Here is a 17,571-nt window from a genome sequence, read left to right as displayed (position 1 = left end):
AGCAAAATCAGAGCATTTTATAGTGGGATATACCAGAGCTGTCCCGGAGAATGGAATTTTGCATCTGGACAGTTTCTAGTCCTTGCTAGAAACTACCTTCTGTTCTGCCAAAAATGCTTCACCCTATCATTGTAATAGTTATTCTCACAGTGTTTTATAAAAGAGGACTGAGGACTGTACGCAATTCTACAAATGTGTTCCAAGCAATCCATGCATATATGAAGTTATTTGGGGTCCACAGGAAGGCAAATTCTAGACTCCATTTATTTGGAAACAGTGTTTGGTGCTTACTTTTCCCCTTTTGCCAGTGGGAGAAAATATTTCCCTGGCTGGAGCCAAGGCTCCAGGCCTGGTCACGGGCCTGGTGGCTCAGCAGACTGATAGCATTGTGATTAACACCAGCTGTCTGCAATTACTGTAAGTTCGAATCTCACCAGGCTCAAGGTTGACTCAGCCTTCCATCCTTTCTAAGGTAGGTAAATTGAGGACCCAGTTTGTGAGGGCAATAAACTGACTTCGTATAAATATACAAAAGTATGAAGGCTATTGCTTAACGCATTGTAAGTCGCCCTGAGTCTCTGGAGAAGGGTGATATATAAATCAAATAAAAAAAAAAAGGCTATATGACACATTTGAGGTTTCTGTGCCTCCTCCAAATAATGTGTCCCTTGTTGCCAGTTGCTGCTTTGGGTGTGGTAGGGGCACAAGAAATGGGGAAACTCAGTCTGATGTCCTGGTTCCTTTGTCTTCTTGTTGATTAGGGATAGGTTAGGTTAGGCATGTGCTGGTTGGCTGGCTGGTTGGTTAGGAGTTTCTTTTTTCAATCTCAGTAAGATCCATATCTCTAGAGGCTTTCTAAATAGATTACTATGTTTGAAAAGTCCCAATATGAGGACTGATTTTATTACTTTGCTTTCCTATATTCTACCCATAGTTGTCACTTGGTGTCTACATTAGAAGTCATGTCTTCAACCAAAACCTGTATAGTTTAGATTAATATATGCCATAAAGCCAGGCTGGCTATTATGATTATGCCTCACCCTTGGCCATGGGATCAAAAGTCTAGGGAAAATGGAATAGGCAAGGAATAGGTTCTTAGTAATAAGACTAAGGCAGTAGCTAATGGGCTGTGTGTTATATAATCTTCATTTGGTCCTCTGGATATTCTAAAAGCATCTTTCTCATCTTTATATACTTTTAGCTTCCAAAATCAGAGGCATCATGGGAACAGGTCCTGGAATGCCTTTGGAAAATTATAGAATTTGTAGGCCAAGGGAAGTACCCTACCTTACACCCAATTCCAACAGATCTAACAGGATCCATAGAAGCAAACAATTCCAATTCTTTTAGTCTAGGGACTTACGGACTACCCCCTCCCCCCCAAGTTGTGGAAAGACTGCCTTTTGGAAAAGCCTGATGGATTTGACACATGAATGTTAATCTTCTGCTCCATCTAAGGAGAACTGCCTCTTCCTCTTCAACCAAATTTGCATGTGGGAGGACAGGATGGCTTGCTTTCCTGTATCATATATCTTCCCTTTGCAATCAGCCTAGTTCTTGTCTATTGCAGTGGAAGTCTGGGGAGGAAGAAGAAAGGGGGACAAAAGAGGAGAACGATGCTACTTTTCTCTCTCATTTGCTTCTATAAATTAATCTGGCTCTCAATCATCCATAGTGGCATTTTCTCTCTTTCTCCACTTCCATGGCTGAGTAGGAAGGTTTAATCTAGGAAATCTGGGCCTACTTGGTGAATTCTTCCTTGATCCTAGAGATCTCTGGCCCATGGCTTTCAGGGAGGAAGATATGGTTCAACACTTGTATTCCATCTGGAGGACAGAGAGGGCTAGGTATCCATCGTTGTCAGCTTGTCCCCTGTGATACTTGTGGGATAGGGATGAATTCTCTGGAGTTGCAAATGGAGTGTGTTGATGGCCTGCAGCTTTGGTAGTTGACTGTGTTCCCCTCTTGAAGTGGGATAGGGAGGTGAGAATGGATAATGTGCTACTATGGGCCTCTTACTTGGCCTTAGCTATCTGAGCAGTGCAACCTGTTCACTGACAAGAAGTTGTCTTTGGGGACTACTGTATGCACTCTCTCATTTCAGCCCCAACTTGGAAGAGCCATCCAGAATCATGTGAGAGTTGGGTGGCATCCACATTTTATTTATTAAATTAATTTATCAATATTATTTCCACAATCAATTATGTGATTGCTGTAGCTTCTATTTTTAATGGCCTATTGTCATTTTGTGAAACAAAGAGTATATCAAAATGGATTTGAGAAAGTAAAGACATGAAATTGAGTTCAGTGTAGGCCTTGGCTGAAAAGGTTCTTGCAACATAACTCTTAGCATTCTGCTTTTCGTAAGACAATAAGATACGTGGAGTCAAGCAGCCAAAGTGTTTTACTAATGACATACTCAGGTGAGCTGTTACTATTTTCAGCGTACATCTCCTCCTTTCTAACTTTTTCATCCATACGTAGATCAGAACTCTGCCATGTTTTTGTGAATTTTATAAAATTTTACCCAAGCATAAATACAAGCAATAAAAAGAATTTCTCTTATACATAAATATATACATCTGAAAAAATGCAGCTTCTCCCAAAGATCAGTTAAGTATGGCAAAGTATAAAAATACAGCAACTGAATCATCAAAAGCAGATGATAAGGACTGATTAATTAGGATCTGATTCCAGAGCAGGAAAGAAAAGGTGACTAGTATATGGATCTCCAGTCACACAGCCCAGTATTTGCATACAGGCATATTAGCTTTCCTGTCTTTGCTTTGTGCACACATGAATTCAGAAGCACAGTAGACATTACACAAGATGTGTGAAAATACACATTTCCACCAATATACGATCTTTCCAAATAAAGTACATGGAAATATTTTTCGCATCAGACATTCTGTTCACATCTCTGTTTCCGCTAATAGACTTTCTCCAAGGCCTGATGTTACCAAGACCATCTGGGAACTAGAATCTGAAATGGAAAAAAGTTTCTTTAGCATTGACACTGGCAACTTTTTATCTTCCTTTCGGCCCCGTAGATAATGCTGCCAAAATCCAAAAGCAAAATGGTTAATTTTCAGCCTGTGAGAATTTCTCTTTTGACTTCATCTCAAAATTACAACAGCAAAAATCCAGCCATCTCTATCTAGTGATAACAACAGTTTCCTGCAGGTTTCACCGCCAGGAGATGGTTGAGGAAAAATTGAGGAAGTCATCCTCAATTTCAGCAGAGCCTTTTAAGAACACCAGGTTCATTAAACCTCCCTTTCTAAACACCTTTTGAAGTGTAATTACTATAAAGTTGCAAAAAATCTTGGAAGCAACAAGTTCGTAAAACCACCCGGTGAGTTAACATTTGTTCCAATACAAAAGATAAAGTAACAGCCTGCATAATTAAAAGAAATTGAGGTAAAACAGCAAAAAGCTTAATAAGTTAATCTTAAAAAGTTACAAACAAATTAAGGGATCAGACAGTTTTGGAATATTAGGACTTTTGTTAAAAGCTTTTGGAAATAATTTTAAAAACCCAGTATTATCATGGGAATATGAATTAAGTCTATTAGAAAATAAGCAATAGAAATTTGAAATTTTGCAATTTAAAAATTTTAACACTAGAGGGGACTAAAGACTTCAGGCAGAAGAAAGGAAAAAGTCTTGTGAAACCTACCAATGACAAACACGGTTATGACATTTAAGACATTTCAGGACATTTTTGAAGAATGGGGTTTGCATCTGGTAGCTAATACGTCAGGAACAGTGTTTTCCTACAGTATAAGAATGTATTACTTCCAAAAGATTTTGAAAAAGAAATGATAACTGAAAGGGAATATTTTGGAAGACTGACAAGATGAAAGGGATACACAAGTATTAATGCAGAAATACTTGGAAATAAATTCTGGACTATAAGTCGGAGATGACAGACAAAATGGAATTACAAATGGTAAGACAAAATAACCCTGGATAATGACTTTTTATCAGATTTACGAATAAATCTTTTGAGATGGGAAAACAAAAATTGAAGTGAGATCATATCCTACAAGAGCAGCAGAATGAATTAAGGATTATTAGAAGCAAAAGGAAGGAATGCAAAGTTGATGTCAGGATTAAAATATGACATATTTATGAAATACTGGGAAGCCTTTACAAGCTTTTTGCCAACATCTGGACAAAAATAAGGTTTTATGGATTTGCCAATGGATAAGTGATAGCTTATAGGAGGAAAGTGATCCATCTGTAATATTTTAGAGGATGGGAAAATTTTGTTTGTACTTGTAAAGTTCAGAAATGATTTCTTTATTGGTTTTTTCTCCCCTCTTTCTTTTTTCTTTGAATTTTTACTTTTTTCTAGTCTTTTTTTTTTTTCCTGATTTCAGTTTGTGCTATCTTTTATTACAAGTAGTAGTTTACAACCATTCATTCAGGAGCCCTTTGAAGTTACAATGGCACTGAATGGTGGTTAGGGCTGATCTTTGGAATGTATTTTTTAAAATCCTTAAAAAAATCATTTTTAAAAGAAAGAAGCAGCAGGTCTTGGTATTTATATGTTTGCTCTGATTCTATTTATCACCATGGCCTGTATGACGCTCCAATGACTTTTAGTATCAGCGATATACTAAGATAAACAAACATTCAGCATGTTTTAAAAATTGGCACATACTTTTTCACAGAATTGTATTTTCCTCTCTTAATTTATTTAATTGATAAGTGTTTATAGCTCCAAATGAAGAACTAGGCTGTTTCCATTTCTATTTTCCAAGTACATGGTTTTGGACCTATGTGGAAATTAGAGGTATTGTTTACGTAAAGACGCAGCAAACTAGCTCCTTTCTTTTCTAAAATTAGAAACAGAAAAGATATTCATTGGTACTACATTGTCTCCCCAAGATAATAACATATTGCTGCATTAATTGTATATACATATTGAAGGGGCAACCGTATCTAACTTCTGATTTTAATTATGGAACTGCTGCATATAGAAATAAATAAATTGGAAACCAGACTGGTGTGTGTTTGTAAGCAGGGTAGGTGACTCTATTAATTACTACTTCCACATACCATTTATATGAATGATTCAAGAAAATAGCTTTCAATATGAAAGCATTTATTTAGGGTGTATCTGCATTTTAATGTCACCTGGTGACTGCCTAGACAAGTCTCTGCAGTTTTCTTGTTTTACTATATTATTTTTGTAAAGGAACTCAAAACAAAAGCATTTTCCCACAAGGATTCTTTACAATTAATTTCAAAATATTTTTTTGAAATTTATCTGAACCCTTAGTCTGTTATAAAATCAAAGCTTTAATCATCCTTTTTGCTGTTTATTCTAGAAAAAAAAATCATTAAGTATTTAATAAATAAGCCATGGTGGTGCAGTGGTTAGAGTGCAGTATTGCAGGCTACTTCTGCTGCCTGCTGCCTGCCTGCAATTTGGCAGTTCGAATCTCACCAGGCTCAAGGTTGACTCAGCCTTCCATCCTTCTGAGGTCGGTAAAATGAGGAGCCAGATTGTTGGGGCCAATAGGCTGACTCTGTAAACAGCTTAGAGAAGGCTGTAAAGCACTGTGAAGCAGTATATAAGTCTAAGTGCTATTGCTATTTCAAACTTATTTCACAAGGATTGAAAGAGACTCACTGGGTATTATAAAATTTGTTGATTTGAAAGTTCCTTATAGCTGAAAAGCAGTTAACATGTATTTTCCAAAAGTGATTAGGAAAGGGAGTATGCAAACCAAGTGTCTTTTTGAGGAACCAAATGGAGTTTGAACAAGATGGCTATTCCCTAATCTCCCAGAGTTTTAAAGCTACTGAGATCACTGTCTCATGGTCTCCCCATGAGGAACAACTATCTGGAGCACTTGTGATCCTCTCATTGTCTGAAGAGAAATTGTGGAGAGGCAGTTGCTGGGTCTTCATTCTGTCATGGTCAGCTTCACCTTTTGTGGTGCCATCTTCAGCTTGTTGTTTCTTCCCCAGAAGTCTTCCCTGCAGTTTTCTTGAAAAGATTTTGGAAGTGGCTTGCCATCTCCATGAAAGCATTAACTATTAGTTTATATTCAAATTTAGTATCCATCGGCTTCTATTAAGATTTCATCCTGAAAGAGGAATTTCAGTTCTAGATAAACTATGCCAATTATGCTAATACAAATAAATACTGGGACGAAAGAACAATACAATTTGGAGAGACAAGTATCAAAACTTCAAAATTACAAGAATGAGAACATATCCATTCTCCATCAAATTATGTGGAGATCTGAAATATAGAATTCCTCTATATTTGAAAAAACATCTCATCACTAGGAATCTCAACTAATGGGCTATTTACGTATCTGGTCTGTTTAAGCTGTTCTACATGGCTTAATATACTTTTCCCCTTTATAAAGTCAGATAAACTGACTGAAATACAAATTAGTTTTACAGTATGATAAAAACATACTAGAGACTAAATGATCAGTGTTCTAGTAAAGAAAATTCTTCTCTTTCCAAATAAATCAAAAGATAAAAAATGTAGTATCCTAATTCCACATGCGTGTAAATCTCCCACTTAGTGTCACCTCCCATTCTCAAGGAGCCAATCTTACTGCTTTGACAGATCCAGGAATTCTTCTCTCTGGCCATCACTTCATGGTTCACAGTCTCATCTTCCTCCTCGCCCTCTGAAAGAAGGTCTGAGATTTGCTGCTGTAGTTCAGGACTAATGTTGTTTTCTGCCAGGATCAATGTCCTCAGAGCTGTTGGATAGTTTTCCACCATGTCCAATAGGATCTGAATTGAGTCAGAACATGAGGCATCATGAAAAACAGCTCGCTCTAGTCACCAGGGAAGAAAAAGATCTAAAATGCACTACAAACATCATGGTGGCGCAGTGGTTAAAGTGCAATACTGCAGGCTATTTCTGCTGATCACTGGCTGCCAGCGGTTTAGCAGATCGAATCTCACCAGGTTCAAGGTTGACTCAGCCTTCCATCCTTCCAAGGTCTGTAAAATGAGGACCCAGATTGTTGGGATCAATATGCTGACTGTAAAACTGCTTAGAGAGGGCTATGAAGCGGTATATAAGTCTTAAGTGCTATTGCTATTGGGAGGTGGGAGAAAATTCTAAAGTAATTTACCAGATTCCCTGCATAAATTGCCCCGTGACAGATTGGGAGGAAGCTAACCACCAGACTGCAAGAACAAGAGCAAACGGTTAGATGAGAGGACCCAAACTCATTGCAATGAACAAGGACATGCATTCAATTTTGCAGCTATTAAGATTGTTGGCTGAGCAGGGACAAAAATAGCCAGAGAAATTATTGAGGCCTGGGAAACGGGCCCCTGACCAGTCAATAAGACTGCTGATGTACCACCACCAGCTTACCATGTATGTAGGAGCCAAGTGTGTGGGCAGCACAAGGAAACAACAACTAACTACTTAATAGCTGGCCATCAACATCCTAATTAACAACTAAAAGCCACACACAATCAGGCATCGTATAAATACAACTCCTAGAACAGCCACGTGCACACATTCTGAAGAGAGAGAAGTTCCCTGAGGACGGGCTTCAGCATGATCCTGAAAGCTTGGAGGAATAAACCTTTGGTTCTGGTGACCGACTCAGACCGAGTCCTGCAAGATCTAAAATGTATTTATTATGACATGGGATTAACAAGGCTTGAATGGCCAATTAACCTAAAACAGTTGTATTTCTTCCTATTGCCTTAATTACATAGAGCAAGTTCTGCATCACTAAAGAGAATCAGTACTTTTATCACTAATTCACCCTATCTAACACTTATGACTATGTCCATCTTTGTTGATTCAAAATCTACACTCCCTTCACATCAAACCAAAATCTAAGGGGAGGTAGGATATCTTCCACATCATAAAGTTTTAAGTAATTGTAAATTCTTGCGTCCCTTGAGAAAAGGAAAAATACACTGGGAGGGGAATTATGTGCAAGCTTTGCAGTTGGTCACACTGACTTTCATGACTGGCAAGAGAAATAAGGGCAACAAAAAGAGATATTTCCTTACCATAGCTGACTGGTTGGTAAGTCCTGTCCCTTCCAAGTCTAAAACTTCTAAGGTGCGGCTGGATGCCACTGAAACAGCCAGCATTGCTGCTATCTGGTCACCTATGGAACAGAAAGCCAGGAGATGTGAGAAAAGCATAGTGCAACTCTACCAGATGCAGCCACTTCAAGAGTAGCAGAACGTGAGGGACATCCACAGTCATCTGAATACTGAAAGTTTCTCCACTTTCTCTCAGATTATGGCTCCTAATGCTGAATTCCATAGTTGCAGCTTTATATAGAAGATGCTGTGTTAATACTTTACTGTGTGTTGACAGTGCACGATGCTAGGCAATGGTGAGGAAATTCTCCTTTTCCTCCTGCTTTTCATCCTTGGCAAACTATAGCCAAACAATTAAAAAAAATCCTCAAACACTGAGCAAATCTCCGAGTACTCCTTGTCTCTCCTTGTCTCTGAGTAGCCCTCTAGCTCTAGCAGTTTATGATTGGTTAGCAGATGAAAAGATACACACCGCTCCTTGGGAACTGAGGTGTGGGGGGGGGGGGAAGGGGGGTTATGGATGAGTAGTACAGAGCAGCCTGGCTCATCAGCTGCCAAATCAGCTCAGCAATGCAGCTGGGAAGAAAAGAAGTTTCCATGGCAACTACTGTTGAAACTCCTCATTGCCTTGCTATTTTTTGAAGCGGCAGCTGGGAAAGGGATAACTTATGCCCACCAAGCCCGGGATAAAGATCTACAGGATGTGGGATAGAATCCAGCCAATTACCCCACAAATGAGGTACTGCCACGGAGTCTGCAGGAGAAGCTCATAATCTTGGTTCCAGATGGCCCAATAGTGCTCTGTTGCCCTTCCTTTGTGTAGAATGGGGTAGTCCTCCGTCCTACTTTTCCAGAATAGAATAGAGTATGTGATGATGGCAGGTTTGGTTTTGTGGTTTTAGCTTTCAATTATGGAGTGGTTTCTTAAGCTTTTTTTTATTGCTTTTATTTTAAGCATGTGGGTGGAAGATTATTCCTGACAAAATAGGCCCTGGCTTACAGACAAGGAAAAAAAAAACTAGATTGGGGGAAGACCTGACTGAAAATTACCAAGTCCCTACCAGCCTTTGAAGATCAGGTGGTACAGTCTCAACACATCCAGAAGACAATGGGCTATAGAAGATTGAGATAAAAACACCGGATAAGCTGGCACAATTGGGTTGATTTTGTAGAAAGCAGCTTCACCAGCTGCCAAATTTGCTTTTTTTTCCAAGTAGTCTTCTCATAAGTCCTTAGGTCCTCTTGGTTAGAGGACAGAATAAACTGCTTTTAAATTACTATTGGTATAAGGCAAGCATGGCAAACCCACAGGCCGCATCAGGTCCTGGACAGCGAGTAATGAAGCCCTACAAGATTTATTTTTAAAAATTAAAGGAAATTTGTTATTTATATACAGTAACTACATATTTTATATGCTGCCCAAGACGATTCCTCTTCAGTCAATGAGGCCCAGGCAAACCCAAAAACTCGGCAGCCATGGCATAAGGCAATTTGACTTTGTTTCCTAACCGAGAAGGCATAATGGCCTTCTAAGTAGTTCCATTGGGTATTATCTGGATTTGTTTTAAGATGCAAGCCTTAAATGTTATAACCTGTATAAGCCCAACAAGATCTCTAGTAGCTGGAAGGACACACAAACACTGCCAAGTATCCAAATCCAAATAATCCTCTCACCCAGGGGATTGTAGTCCAAGTTCAACACTCGCACCTGGGAACTATGAGCCACTGCAATAGCCAGACGTCCCCATCCCTTGGGGGTGATGCCAGAATTTGCACTGAGAGTCAGTTCCTTCAATCCTAGGTATAAAAGAAAAGCCAGGTGACCTCAAGGCAACTTTTACAAAGTCTCTTCCATTCCATTGATATCACTGAATTATTAATGTAGGTGAAACTTATCCAACCCTGATCAATTAACCTCAAAATATATTTTCAACACACTATTGTTCAAACTAGCACTACAATTATTTGGTAACCTATGTTAGATATGGAGAAACAAGAAGTGGAGCAAAACATTTTCAGGAACAAAAGAAGCTCGAGTTGCTTGAGTGGCTGAGAGGCAAGCTCCAACAGTGTTACCTTTACCACCCCCAATTGTCACAATAATGTAACAATAAGCTAAATATCTGACCATGTTCTACCTTTCCCCAACTAATGCTGTTCAGATGTGCTGAAATGAGAACAGAAATCCTAACCACTATGGCCCAGTGTTGCAACTTGCAGTCCCACAACTTCTGGAGCCCAAGATTGGGGAAAACTGCTTCAGGAATATTTGAAGTTCTGCTCTCTGATTCTCCAATCCAAACAATAGTTACAGGTAGTCCTTGACTAACAACCCTTCTGTTTAGTGACCGTTCAAAGTTACAACGGCACTAAAAAAAAGTGACGTGACATTTTTCACGCTTATGACTGATCAAAATTCATGTGATCACCTTTTGTAACCTTCCCAGCTGGCTTCCAACAAGCAAGGACAATGGAGAAAGCCAACTTCCCTGAACAAGTGCTATGATTCACAACTATTGCAAAACTTATGTAACAACTGCTTTGTTAGCAGCGGAAACTTTGTGGTCGTAAGTCGAGAACTGAGGGTTATCAATTTAAAAAAGATAAATATAACAGACTGACCTGTATTACAGTTTATATGTCTTGTCTACAACCCCAGGATGCTATAAACAAAAATATACTTTCAAAATGGAATATTGTTTATTAAGCTATATTGTGAATATGTGCTTAAAATGATGTATACATTCATTACCCTTTGACTTAGGGGTATATTTCCACACCTGCAGCTGATTAGAATTTTACACTTTTCCATATTAATGCATATGTCTGATCAGCTGAACTGATAATGTATGCAAACATACTGTACTATATAATTAGAGACTATATAATTAGGCAAGATGTTACAGTCTTCAATTAAATAAATATATATATCATAGTTATATGTTCCAGGGGAAGATTATTATGGTTTTAGATAATCAGAAAAACAAGATTGCATTACTTATTACTTAATTTTTAAAATATACCGTTTCCCAAAAAATAAGTTCCCTGATAATAAGCCCAATTGGGCTTTTGAGTGCATCGCAATAAGGCCAAGCGATTATTTCAGGGTTCAAAAAAATATAAGACAGGGTCTTATTTTCAGGGAAATATGGTACCATAATTTCAGGAAGTTCATTTATGTAACTTTTGTGCATTTAAAATCAGCATTTGATTTGATTCTTAAGGATGAATGCTTAAAGAAGTACAATTACTAATAGCAAACTCAAATGATTGTTTCTTATTCAACAAATTTATCCTTAACTGAAGCTCAAAAGTAATCATCATGGTCACAGTCTAATTTAATTCCAACTTGGAAAAGAAAAAAAAATAACAATATAACAGACATCTTTCCGCTTGTTTATATTAGTGGTACTTTCCTTGACATCAGCTAGTACAAGAGAGCTTTATAGCCTCTTGCAATCTATTGTGTATTGAGGAATTCTTAATTATCTGTTTTCCTAATGGAAAAACAGAGGCAGGTTGTTAAAAAAAAAACCCTAGCCAAATACAGAAAGCAGGTAAATTGAAAATACATATGCAGAGCAAATCAGGTTTTACAGATCTCAGTAGGTTGCTTTCCATATAGCAGTAGTTTCCTATCAGGCAGAAACTGGTTGAAAGCGCCCAAACAATCTTTCTTCCTGAGGTAAATAGAACTAACCGCCTATAAATGTTGCAAAAGTAGTTGCTCAGCTGTTGTGGGGTACCCAGATCTTCCCCTATAATGTTTTGGCTAGGTAGAAATGTTCCATCCAAATTCTTAACAACTATGTTTGTGTTGTACATACTATTGTATCAGCAGTCTAGATTGGTCACAATTGAAGCTTGAGCTCAAATTTATTTACACAATGCTTAATTTAAACTAATCTTTCCTCTGTTGATTTGAATTTCCTAATCTAGTTGGAATGCTTTAAATCCTTTAGAAACAATCTTGGAAATAAAAACATCCAGTATTATGAATTTGTCCTGGATTTAGCTCAGTTGAGTTTTTACAGAAAACAAAACAAAACAAACAAAACTTTGTCCTTGTGGTATTATTTATTAGATTTGTTTGCCGTCCATCTCTCTTTGAGACAACTCTACAGGCTTTACTAAACTCCCCAAAGTGGTATTATTCCCAATTACTGAATCTTGGATGCCGTAACCAAAACTTTATGCTTGGATGTTATCATTCTATTATGATTGCCCCAAATCAGAGGAGAGCCTCCACAATGTGTGTATGTATGTATATCAGGGGTGGGTTATACTTACCTTTACTACCGGTTCGCAATGGGGCATGCACAGAAGCGTTCTGATGACGTCGGGGTTGGTGGGCGGAGCCTCCCACCGGTTTTACTACCGGTTCTATAGAACCGATGCAAATCAGGGGCAACCTACCACTGATGTGTATGTTATATAACTGTGTGTGTGTGTGTGTGTGTGTGTGTGTGTGTGTGTGTGCATGATTGTATGTGTATATAAGCACAGATCTATTCATTTATTTTTGTATTAGACCAAGGATCCATATTCAGCAGAACATACATTCAGCATTTCTACTCTTGAATTCCTACTGGAATCTGGGTTAGAAATTAGTGAAGAATGGCAGGTGGGAGGGGGGGGACAGATTATAAATTCAGAAAGGCAAAGGAGTATTTTACTCAGTCGAGCATTCTCTGGTACTTTTTCTAATTACAGATTTGTTTGAAATTTGCTATATTTAGTTGTTTTGCTAAAAACAAATCATATTTACAAAAAATCTTTTATGTTATAGAAGAATGCTTCACATCTCTAGGGTACCGAGTTGTGTGTGTGTGTGTGTGTGTGTGTGTGTGTGTGTGTGTGTGTCTGTATCTATATCTATCTATCTATCTATCTATCTATCTATCTATCTAACTAACTATCATCTATCTATCTATCATCTATCTATATCTATATTTATATCTATATCTAGGCCCATTTTAGTTTCACATGAAAAGAAGTACACTTCTGTTCTTAATATTGTCTGTGAGGAGTTGAAAATCATTTTTGAATATAATTTTATTAAATGTTTAAAAACATTTTACTTGAAACTCATTTATTCTTAACTCCTTTAAGCCTCATAATCTACCAGAGGATTTCTGGTTTGAGCCCATTGCACTAAGAAACCAAAGCCATAATTTCTTTTGGATAAGGAACTCTTGTCACTCCCGCCATCCCTTTTGCTTTGATAGAGCAAAAGATCAAAGAGACAGCTGCAAAAGTTGACTTGTCCTCTCTTCCTTACCTGACTTGGCCCCATCAGGAGGAAGAAGGCCACAAATCAAGTTGATACCTTCATCCCCCAGCATGCAGTCCCCTAAATCCAAGGCCACAAGGGAGGGATGGATGGATAAAGCTGGGTTGAGAATGGCCAGACCAGCATCTGTCAAAGGACTTCCATGAAGGCTGCATAAAGAAAAAGGACTTATAGACTCTCTTTTCTTTGACTTGCAAATGATAAACAAATCCTAGGTCAGTGTTTCTCAACGTCAGCAACTTTGAGATGTGTAAATATCAACTCCCACAATTGTCAGCCAGCATCCACACATCTTAAAGTTGCTGACGTTGAGAAATACCAGTTGGCATACTTGCTGCATATGTACTTGTTTTTCAGAAATTAGAATGAAACCAGGCACTGGTAGAAAAACACAGGAAGATTAAAATGGAGGATAGGAACACTTGATCCGTCTGAAACAGGCAGAGAAAATGCTCGATAAAACGTCTTCTCTAAAAGCCCATTTATACATATTTTTGTCTCAATTGTCTTGTTTGGGAGCCTATTTCTTTTCTTGGAAGGGATCTTGAAATCCAACCTTGTCCAACCTTGGCAGTTTTAATACTTGTGGACTTCAACTTTCAGAATTCCCCAGCTAGCAGCTAGCATCTTAAATCTTAAAGTTGCCAAGGCTGGACCCCTCTGAGACTTTTCTTAGGTAGATTCTTGTTCATGAAAATTACTTGTTAATTTAGGAGTAAGACATTCTGCTGGTTTTTTTTTTTTTTTTTGTAACAAACATTCAAGTTCAGGTCAACCTGTTCTGTATCAAAGGCAGCCATTCCCCACCTTTCTAAAAGCACAATAAGTATCAGAAAGGGTTGTGTATTATTTTCCTGATAAAAATACATTAAAAAAATACTAAAGAAAACTGTCATTATTTGAGAACCAATAGGGTAAGTTTTAAGAAATAATGTACACTTCTTCAAACTTCAAATTCATAATTGGCATTAGCCATATCCATTACTGGTTGAAGTTATTCTGACTACAGTGGTACCTTGGTACCCAGTAGCATCGAATTTGTTACTCCACGCTTTTTATTGAGAAAATTTTGTCCTGGTACTTATCCTTTGTTTGGTACTCAACACACAAGTTAGACCTTGTCGGTGTTGGTTACCTTGTGACTCACTACCTTTTCCAGCCGATAGTCACACGGGCAGCTCTTGCCCTCTACACGTCCTCTGGCAGTCTTGTCTTAGTTTCTGTGGTAATTCTGTGGTATATTTTTGCACTTTTTTTCTCATTAGTACAGATAAAGTGAAGTTTTTATTTTATTTACTCTATTAGCTTTTAGGTTTATTTCTCATGTAAAGTAATGGTATACAACCCTATCTTTTTACGTATTGCCTTAAAATGTACATTGTCCTTGGTTTGGGAATGCATTAAATTTATTTATATTATTCCTTCTGGAAAAAAATGTATTTGGTACTCATAGTTTTTGGTATTCATTGCATCTCCCGGAACCAATTAATGACAAGTACCAAGGTATCACTGTATTTGGATTAGGTAAATGAAAATCATACAACCTGCAATTATAGGGACTGAAGCAGCTTTTTAAAAAATTATAATAAATTTAAGAGGACTGTCCCAGACCTCCTCAGAAAATTAATACAAGATTTGGAAGCTCATTTAACTGTTCCACCAACATAATGCAACAGAATGGCAAAATATGGGTCTATGTTTTCATGCTTTCTTAACCAAAGGTGGGGAAATTGCATTTCTACTAAAATCTATTGGATTTTGACTTCTTATCAGCTCCAGCCCAAATAGCAAACATTCTAATTTGTGGCATTTACTAAAGACTACGTATTACTCTGGAGAATTCAATTGCTGTAATTATCGATATTTAGGATTGGATGACCTCTGGTTCTTTAAGATGCATTAAAATGCCACCTTCCCAGGGCAGGAAGATATGTTTCTTTGGAACAATAACCATTTAACAATATTGAAAGGATATGCTAAGGAATTATAATAGATCTCTCTCACGCCTGAGTACATTCCATTTATGTCAATGAAACATAACTTTTAAATAAACCAACACAGCATTTGCCCTGCAGGATTTGCACCACTGGAGTAAGAGGCAACATTCTCGGTTGGTACTAAAAGGGGGGACGGGGAGCTACTCACAATAAAGATTGGACAGAGCGGTTTGTCTTCAGAGCTTCAGCCAATTGCTTGACCCGATTGATATTGGAAACAATCCCTAAATTAAGATTAAGTTGAGCCAAGGAATGAGACTCTGCCACCCCCTTGCAGATGCGACCGAAATCTCTATCGGAAATTTGGCAACCACGGAGGGAAAGCAGTTTGATGGAGTTCTCCCGCAAGCTCTCACAAATATCCCGAATCTCTGCACTGGATAAAGTCTCCCCAGAGATCTGAATAGATCCTGGCAACATCGCTCTGAAAACCAGCAAACACCTTCCGCAGTTTTAACTACGTTAATCTGGATTGCTCTACTCAAAAAAAAAAAAAATATGGGAAACCCAGATTAGCGCACCAGGAGCGCTCTGCGATCCAGTTGAAAAGGAGAAAAGCAGCGCGTTACAAAAAGGAGAGAACCGGCAGTCTTTTAATCCGGTGTAAAATCGGAGGATTGGGTGCAATTTTAAATCAAAGGAATGCATTGATCAAAAAACAATATGCAATTCGGAAAAAATCCTGCCGGACGTATTGCACGAACTCGGACCCACCCGCGGAGACACATCAACCCACGCGCCTTGGTTGCATTGAAGTAAATCCCGCGCAAATCTTGAGTTAAAAGCTCGGAGGGTTAACAGCGCCTGCCGTCTAGACAGGGGGAAAAGGGAGCGCGCTCCATTTCTAAGGATGGGTGGGAAAGTGAGCGGGCTGATCGGCGGCGCAAACAGAAAAATCCCAGGAAGAAGAAATTGCAAAATCCAAATCAGAGCCAAAGTCTTTCCAGGGTTTTAAAAGCTGGGCAAGGCGGATTTTCTGGATTCTGCAGAAGCGGGAACCAGGCGTCCGCCGGTGAAGGATCCGCCGAGTATCTTCCGGGTTTTCTCCCGTTTCAAAGAAGCCCCGCTTTTCCCCGGGCGCGCTTCTTCCAATCCGCAGGGCTCGAGTGGCCAGCCTGGGGGATTGATCGCCGCCTTGGTGCTCCCTCCCGGCTGCCACACCTGCTCTCCTCTGGCAGCAACCAAGGCCCGACTCCTCCGGCCCGGAGATTGCGGGCGCTTCCTCCTCCTCTTGCTTTTACCGCACCCGCGGCTACCGCTGCAGCCCTTGACGCAGCTTGACCGACGCGCGGAGCGGATCCGGCCAGTCCCGCCTCCTCCCTCCTTGTGTCCCGGGGGAAGGAAGGATCCAGTTTGATATGGCGCTGGGCCGGTTTCTATGGCTACCCTCCGATACTGCCGCCGCCGCCGCCGCCGCCGCCTCTTGCCAAGACAACCACTCGGCGGCGCCTGCAGCCACCACTTTTCCCACTAAATCCCTCCGCGGGCTGATCCCTGCAGCATCCCTCTCCTGTACCTCTTCTTCCCTTCCGGTCTGGAGAGAAAAATAAAAGTATCCAAGTAGGGAAAAAAAATTAGATTGTGCAGAAATGAATAGATTAACCCTGATGATTAAAGATAAGGAGGAATCAGAATATTTTAAAACATGGAATTATTTTTATAGTTGGTTGGAAAAGAGATATAAATGACTGATACCGTAATTATGTATAAATGATGATTACAATATTGATTAAGCAATGAAATGTTAGAATGAAGATTTCTGAAGATGAAGATAGAATGATGAAGATGAAAATAGAAGAAACTTATGGAAGATGGAGAAGAAGCCTAGAAGATAACACCATCTCATAATTCATATTACAACAGCGGCCAGACTAGTTTTTGCAAAGTACTGGAAGGATAAATCAACTCCTCCAGAGGAAATACTAATAAACAAAATCCTAGAATGTGCAGAAATGGCAAAATTAACAAGTGATCTTAATAATGATGTGAACTCAAAATTCTATGTAGTATGGGGAAAGGTGGTATAAATGGTGGAATAATAGAATAAGATCGTGATGTTAGGATATGCTTATCTTTAGTAATGGTGGCTTTGAATTAATCTGATATATATATTTTGCAAATATGTAAATACACGACACCTCGGATGTTAATGGAGATTTGATGTTTTCTACAATTTAAAAAAACTAATAAAGTATATTTAAAAAAAATAAAAGAAAA

General features: G+C 38.8%; 1 protein-coding gene across 1 annotated transcript; it reads right to left on the bottom strand.

The window, feature by feature from the left end:
• Window positions 1-2,816: 2,816 nt before the first annotated feature.
• LRRC73 (leucine rich repeat containing 73) lies at window positions 2,817-15,774 on the bottom strand. Its single transcript, XM_070950105.1, has 6 exons — window positions 15,503-15,774; window positions 13,346-13,506; window positions 9,739-9,861; window positions 8,026-8,126; window positions 6,591-6,774; window positions 2,817-2,983 (listed from the first exon to the last, which is right to left on the bottom strand). The coding sequence occupies exons 1-6, from the start codon at window positions 15,772-15,774 to the stop codon at window positions 2,913-2,915; spliced, it is 912 nt and encodes a 303-aa protein (XP_070806206.1). The 3' UTR covers window positions 2,817-2,912.
• Between the last annotated feature and the right edge of the window lie 1,797 nt (window positions 15,775-17,571).

This window comes from Pituophis catenifer, unplaced genomic scaffold (genome assembly GCF_029215685.1).
Source record: "Pituophis catenifer annectens isolate HBS135680 unplaced genomic scaffold, rPitCat1.0.hap2 SCAF_1, whole genome shotgun sequence".
In the NCBI taxonomy this organism is placed as follows: Eukaryota; Metazoa; Chordata; class Lepidosauria; order Squamata; family Colubridae; genus Pituophis; species Pituophis catenifer.
The sequence above is the reverse complement of the archived record's forward strand: the minus strand, read 5'-3'. Positions and strand labels throughout refer to the sequence as shown.